Below are 7,376 nucleotides of genomic sequence, written 5' to 3'. Positions count from 1 at the left end.
GGGGATTGCGTGTCGTTTGTTAATGTGTGCTGCCTGCCTGGCTCTATAGAATGAGGCCCCCACAACACAGGGCCCCACGTGTAACTGAAGAGGCAAATTGGAAGTCAGCTGGTTATCCAGTTTGCACTCCTATTGTATGAAGGAAAAGGCAAAGAGTTTGTAGCTCATTAGAGAGGTTAAGTTTCCAGGGCCTATGACCTGTTCCTATAACGTTACGGGGTCAGATCCCATGGCTGGGAATGCACACTCTGAAACATGCAAAGGTTGTTGTTGCTTTTTTTTTAAGCCAGGCAGCGGGTTCACAAAAAATGTGACATATGACAGAAAGTACAGACACAAGTATTAAAATGTCCCGAAGTGGGAAATTAGCAGTTTTTTGTAATTTGTAAGCTAATGGGCCAATACATAAAAATTAACATGGCCTTGAGGTTTTCTTTCCCTTCATACATTCATATGCACATAAAGCTATTTGAATTGAATTGCTACTGTTTTGATTAAGTAGCTATGTGTAGCAGAATAAGATTTAGTTAGAAATGTATTCTACTTTGGCTAGTTTTTTGTCTCACTATTGAACCTGGCTCAAACTATCAAACAGCCACAACAGGCAAGGCTTAAAACAGAAATCATTTGAGCCAGGGTGGCATGATAACAGTTTATATAAGAAGACCGTCTTTTCTCCTCCCATTTTAATTGTTCAGCATTTTTTATCTATACCGCGGGCCTCACAAGTTCTCCCCTTTGTCACGTCACATTAGAGCCATGACTCCCCAGCATTGCGTGCTGTGTGTTGTTGGCTGCTTTAGATCAGCGGCCACTCAGCACATGTTCCCTGTGATTTGTTATTCTTTAATGACGGCCATAATTTGAATCGTACTGTGAGCTCTGTGGACAAGAACAAAGTGAGAGGCAGAGAGTACATGGAGAGGGAACAGGGTTGATGAGGGGGCCGAGGTCTCATCCTCTGGGTGTGTTTGGATAATTCATTGACACAAACCAATTCACCACTATAAATGGTTTGCATACTGTATAGGGCCACACACAGGCCAACTGGGAATGAAGCCTTTGATAAAGTAAATGGTTAAATGGCTGCTGTCATGAGATGGCGTTGGCATTTTTAGCACACATTAAAGACACTCTGAGATGCTCGGTACATTTACTATAGCAACTTTATTGTGATAAATGTGGCTTGCAAATAAAAAACTATTAAGTTAACATATACATTACATAACTTACATACAAGTTTGTCCGCACATAGTATGATCATCACCATGATATAGTTTGCAGTTGACATTCATTCATCTGGTTTTACTCAACACTATTTAAATATTTTAGTACTTTTATCTCAACACGAGTCTATTCGTACCACTTATTCTGCTTTCCTTATTAGAAATCCCCAAAAGTCTGTTGAAATTACTATTACGACAACATACATACTACTTTTAGTCAAATAAAATTAAAGCAATTGAACATGTTTAAAGTTATGAATATTTGTTTTAATGATAAGAAAAAAGAAGAAGAAAAACCATCCCATAGTTTTATTTCATCAAAACCACAAAACACAACAACAAACAAAACATTGCCATCCCAGTCCAAGTGTTTATTTTCTACTAGGATACATATTATGTTACTTTGATATTGCATGACCAATGTAATGACTACTTAACCTGTATTCTCTGCAGTGTCATTAACATGGAAATAATAACTGTTATTCCCCACAAATCACCAAATGAAAATTTGGTGAACGAAATTTTGTTTTAATAGTACACTCTGTGTCTTGTTGAAATGACAATAAAGTATGTCTAAATCTAAATGTATTTCCTTGACTAAATATTCTCATTTTCCCTTCAAACAAATCTATGAATACATATGTTTAAGTAGTTTAACTACTGTACACAAGATGTCAAGTAGTTCTGGCTACAAACATATACTGTAGTGTGATAACGGACAAATGTTGTAGTATAATCAGCCTCGTAGCATCAAACTGCACACACATCTTTCTTAACTGGGAAGCCACACATCTAGGTGAAGTAAGAATAAGTAAGACAGGATTTGATAAGATTGTGGTCATGAAAGTTGTACACTCTTTAATATCTTTTTCTGAACTTTTTAAAGGTTAATAAAATGCTACGGCCAGAAGGTTGTCAGTTTTAATGCTCTGAACTGAAGTGACCTATTGTTCAACAACTCATTAGCCAACACTGCTGAGTCCTGAAACTGCGGTAAACAGGTAGGACTCTGCTGGAAGGGACAATGAGGTCTCCGTAGATTAGTTAAAGTTAAAAAGAGATTACACTGTCATCATCCTAACTTTCAAACTATTTAAGGACAAGTAGTTCTGCCCGGCTAATATTTTCTCTTTACCCATTTGGCCATGCTTCTTTACATTGACCTTCTTAAAGGAGAAATGCCTGATTTCACTCAGTGCTGTCCTCTTTACCTCCCTTGTCTGTGTGGGAGGTTGTGCACAGCACTGATGGGCGAGGGGGAGCATGTTATAAAGGATTGGAAACTTTCATGTCTTAATATATATTTTCGTTCCTCACAGAGCCACTCAGTGAGAATTTGAGCAGATGAGTAGGCTCAACAGTGTTTGCCTTGAGGATAAGATGAGGAGATAAGAGAGTTGGAGGAGAGAAGTTAAAGCGTTGAGGAGGAGGAGAGGGCCGATGAGAGTGAAGATGAACTCTGCGTGAACACAGTTTGACGCCTGAGGCTATATCTCTTCCTCCCTCAGTGTTTAACTGTAACTAATAACTTAAGATAAAGGCATTTAATGAGCGGCTGTTTTTGAGCTTGTTTTAATGTGGTGGGACAAAAAGTCAGAGTGACTCTAAGTATCGGCACGGAGGCACTTTGAATGAACTTCCATTGTCATAAATAGTGTGTTAAATACAAATATTGAGTTAGTCAAATCTAATGCTATTTCTATGTAATTTTAAATGTCTAAGAAACATATTTGCACATAAATGTTTCCCTTTTGTGGTTGATATTTGTATCACATTTATAAAGACAGAAAATGCAGTATGTGAACAATAATATAAGAGAGTGTATCTCTGTGGAGTTATTACCAAATATAGTGGCTTGATGCGATAATAATCAGATTTTGTGACATTCAGGAACATCCACACAGAGGATCATTTGGTCTAAAACCTCGAGGAGATGGTAATCCTGTACGAACGCGGCTTCATAGTCAGTCCAAAATCAGTGCTGAGATCCAGCTCCTGTCCGGGAACATTTTCAAGCCGCAGCCCGTGGAGCAGCGTGGTGATAAAGATAAACATCTCCAAACGCGCAAAACCATCACCGAGGCAGCGTCTCTTCCCCATCCCAAAGATGAGAACCTTCTCCGTCAGCTCCTTGTTGAGGAGTCCCGAGGGACCCAGGAAGCGATCAGGGCGAAATGTGTCCGGGTCAGCCCAAAGATCTCTGAGAAAGAGCGGACAACAGGAAGATATGGGCAATAAAGGAACATTTTACTCAATTGATACAGTCCATGTCCCACGATATCTAATTTAACATCATACTGTAGTCATCATTGCTTGTTACTACTCACACATCATGATTGACTTGGTACTGGTTAATGAAGACACATGTATCTTTGGGGATGAAGTAACCATTCAGACTGACGTTTCTCGTGGTACTGGAAGGTAGAAAAACTGAATTTAAACCAAAAAAAACATACAAATGTACACATGAATGTACTGTAAACGTAACTGCTGTCTTACCAGTGAGGGATTGTGAAAGGGACGTATGAAGCATAGCGATACACTTCATATATGAACGCCTCTGTGAAAGGCATCTTGGGCTTATCTGAAAACCTGGGCAGTCTGGCTGTGCCAATGTGGTTGTCTAAGAAAGAGGAAAAACACAAAACCCATTAGAAAGTTGCAGGAAACTGAGATGCCTATATTTGAAAGGTAGCGGTCAATGTAGAGAGGTGAAGCCATTCCCGTTCCGGTCCTTAAGATTTATGCAGTCTTTCAGCCCCTGACACTTAATCTGGATCTCAGTTTTTCTGATGAGAGTACAGCCTAGGAGAGGTCTTTACAGATACTAAGACTAAAGGTGCATTGAGGTGTAGATGGGAAATCAAATATTTTTTACTTTTCATCACAAAGTTGCCTGAAATAGCTGACAAAAAGGTGGCAGTCTATTAAGACTGTTCAATGATAGCTAATAAGGACCTGTGATTAATATGTCAAGGCTAAGTTCAACTCTTGAGCTGTATCGTAAGTTTCTGACATAATTGCATTATCATTGGTTCTCTTTCGAGACCGTAAACAAGTCAAAAGTTCCCTGTTTTGTCCTTCAGTTAATTCACGGTTAGAGCGTGTGAGTTGTGGTGAGTGTTTCGAGTTTTTAACATGCACATCACAAATAATTACAACGACCTAATGTGCTCGCCTTTCATCATTCATTAAAACTCTTGTTCACTCGTTCACTAATAAGGTTTCCAGGTGAGCTTTACTGTAAACAGACGGATAAAAGCTTCACAGTCAATTCACTTTTGTTAATTTACAATCAAATGAAGTAAGTGAAGTATTTTGGACTTTGTGCGATCACATAGTGTGCCTTGCGTGTCACCGCCTTTGTGCCAGCCTGGGACAACTCTCTAACCCTTCTTTCTTTCTCTGGCTGTTTGTGCCTCCCTCTCTGATTCATCCTGTCTCCTTTTAGTGTCTCCCTCTCTCTGTGATGCAACGTGCCTCAGAACAGACAGCACCAGTTCAACCCACTCCAAAAGTAGCTCTAGCGTCAGCAAATTGGACCAATCTTTTGTGAGTTTCTCTGGTGGCTGACAGATTGTGTGTGTCTGGGAAGGGCACTTGATGATCATTGTATGGTTTTCATTATGTTGATTCTGCTTTAAATGGTGACTCTTCCTAACATGTCATAATGGCTACGTCTGTGATTGATGATGATGATGATGATGATGATGATGATGATGATGATGATGATGATGATGATGATGATGATGATGATGATGATGATGATGATGATGATGATGATGATGATGATGATGACTAATCATTTATTAGAGATCTTCTGTTTCTGGTCAATGAGTCATTCATGAGACCCCAGATTGGATAAGCCCTCCCTTTTCAGCATAGCACAAATTATTTCTCCTTAGATAAGATGCATGCAGTTTCTAAAAAGGAAATGCTTATCCTGTAACACAAGACATTACCTATCTCCTGGTGTACTCTGTCTTGGATGTCTGGAAACTTAATCAGGTACAACAGGCTCCACTGTAAACCCGCAATGATGGTGTCAAATCCTTTAAAAAGAAAAGAAAACACCTACAGTGAAAACAAGTTATATTCTTCATCAATATGCTCAGTTTATAGTCATTACCGACCCTATTTATCGATGAAATGAAACTTGTAGTGGGGCTAACCTGCTCCGAAGATGTCTATGACGGTGTGAATGATCTGAGAGTTGGAGAGCAAAGAGGAATCCTTATTTTCTTCTCTGTCTTCACACAGTTCAATCAGAGAATCTGTAATGTCCCGGATATACTTCTGCAATCCCAAGCACACATACAATATGACAGAACATTTAACAGTGATTGTGTTACAGTTTTTCTTAAAAAATTTAAATATATAACTTGAGGGTAATGCATGATTTTGTAGCTTTAGTGGTTCAAAGTTTTAAAAGCAATAATTAGAGAAGAGACTCATCAGTTACGGTACGACGCGTATCTTCCAGTGAGATGCTAATTCCTAATTAGAGTGCGTGCAAACATTATAGGCACTCTGCACAAGAACAAAGGTCCCTCCCAGGGGACTTGTTTGTTATTTTGTTGGCTATGGTTGCTCTCATAGCTACTACTGTTTGAGTGCAATGTCAGATTAGATAGTGATTGGCAAATTAGTGGGACAGATATAGAGAAACAACACTTGCAGACACGCTATCCACCGCGAAAGCTTGTCCTCAATATATTCTGTTTTTATTTTGTGGTCAGTGTACTAGACTAGCTATTGTTAAGTTATACTCATCAAACCAGTAATAACATTTAACACATTATTGTGGTGGTTTAGGTTAAATTCTACTGTTATTAGTTGCAAATGAACAGTGCAACTGCAAATGAAAACACAGCCCCATCCTGCAAAAAAGTACCGGTTGACTATAAAGCACCACATCTGTGTATGTCTCTGCCTTTCCATTTAAAACTAAAGTGTGCATATGTCTGCCTCCTTACATTATCAAAGGTGTCGATGTGTTCCTCAATGCTCCGCTCCATAAATCCATTCATCCTTCGAATGTGCTGGACCATCTTCCTAAGAGATGGACTAGGAAAGTAGCGAAATACTGGGAAGAAATCTGCCAGGTTCCCCGCAGCAAAGATCCTCAGGACCTCGTTGTTGATGTGAACCATTGTGAGGAACTCCTTGTCGTTGTAGTCGTACCTTTTCCCAAAACAGAGGGCACAGACAACATTTGCCACTGAGGTTACCAGGGGCCTCACCGGATCTATACCCGTCTTTTCTTGGTCTCCTTTGGCAGCAGCCTGTTCCCGAATCACCTTCACCATCTCAGCTGCCTCCGCACAGACTTGCTCCTCCAACAGGCAGCTGGCCCCAAACCCTCTGGGCTCAGCCTGGGAGAAAGACCTGAGGGCGTTCTTACACAGCTTCTTATGGAGCATCCAGGCCGGTCCGTACTTCTCACTGAAGGTCATGCTGGTCCCATTGGCCACGGCAGAAAAGGTGAACAGGTCAGGCCTTCCGGCAAAAGCTTCTCCCTGCCGAACCAGCGCCTGTCTGATGGTGCTGTATCCACTCAGGACAACAATGGTCAAAGAGCCCAGACGTATCTGCAGTGAAGGAATGAACAGCATTATTTATTGAAACCTCTGTGTAACTAACAATTTCACACATTTGACTGTACCTTGAAAACATCGCCGTACTGGAGCCTCAAGTGGGTTAGAGAAAGATGAATCTGGTCCCCCATCTGTAGCAGATTGCCAACAAGGGGCCATGGTGTAGGGCCAGGAAGAGGAAGATATTTTGTGTGGTCCAATTGGGATTTGCGATGGCTCTTTCGGCCCCTGATGGCCATCAGGAGGAGAGTGATAAGACACAGAGCAACAGTGACACTAGACAGAGAGGCACAAAGGTTCTCTTTGATGGGCGGTGTCCCAAACGTCTGTCTCATCTTGCCAGAAAAGCTTCAAATACTAATAGAGAGGGGGAGGCTGTTAAAAGACACAGAAGGAAAACACTTGAAGAATGAAAAAGGACAAAGGAAATGTGGCAAACAATTTGGATAAAAATACTCACGATGCAGTTTCCTCCAGGTGTTAAAAAAGTGGATAGCTGGAAAACAGATACCAGAGATCTAGATACTCAGCAGGCAGAGGTTCGAGGTCTGGT

The 7,376-nt window shown here is 40.6% G+C and overlaps 1 protein-coding gene across 2 annotated transcripts; it reads right to left on the bottom strand.

Annotated features, from left to right (window-relative positions):
* Positions 1-1,530: 1,530 nt before the first annotated feature.
* On the bottom strand, positions 1,531-7,376 carry LOC117543935 (cytochrome P450 1A1). 2 transcript variants are annotated; one of them, XM_034212604.1, is made up of 8 exons: positions 7,284-7,376; positions 6,892-7,198; positions 6,203-6,817; positions 5,399-5,522; positions 5,189-5,278; positions 3,726-3,849; positions 3,554-3,640; positions 1,531-3,426 (listed from the first exon to the last, which is right to left on the bottom strand). In XM_034212604.1, exons 2-8 carry the CDS (start codon positions 7,156-7,158, stop codon positions 3,144-3,146), a joined length of 1,590 nt encoding a protein of 529 aa, XP_034068495.1. In that variant the 5' UTR covers positions 7,159-7,198; positions 7,284-7,376; the 3' UTR covers positions 1,531-3,143. The 2 variants fall into 2 exon arrangements, with proteins under 2 accessions (XP_034068495.1, XP_034068496.1); XM_034212605.1 differs by lacking the exon at positions 7,284-7,376 and having other exon boundaries at positions 5,399-5,432; positions 6,892-7,093.

This window comes from Gymnodraco acuticeps, unplaced genomic scaffold, assembly GCF_902827175.1.
Source record: "Gymnodraco acuticeps unplaced genomic scaffold, fGymAcu1.1, whole genome shotgun sequence".
In the NCBI taxonomy this organism is placed as follows: Eukaryota; Metazoa; Chordata; class Actinopteri; order Perciformes; family Bathydraconidae; genus Gymnodraco; species Gymnodraco acuticeps.
Note: the sequence above shows the minus strand (reverse complement) of the source record. Positions and strands in the feature narration are given on the sequence as shown.

Excerpts from the sequence above, each read along its gene's own strand:
- LOC117543935 (XM_034212604.1), bottom strand. The coding sequence starts at position 7,158 with ATGAGACAGACGTTTGGGACACCGCCCATCAAAGAGAACCTTTGTGCC. Across the intron at positions 3,850-5,188 it reads CAGAGTACACCAGGAGATAG|ACAACCACATTGGCACAGCC; the intron begins GTAATGTCTTGT and ends CCTCTTTCTTAG. Across the intron at positions 3,641-3,725 it reads CCTTTCACAATCCCTCACTG|TACCACGAGAAACGTCAGTC; the intron begins GTAAGACAGCAG and ends TCTACCTTCCAG.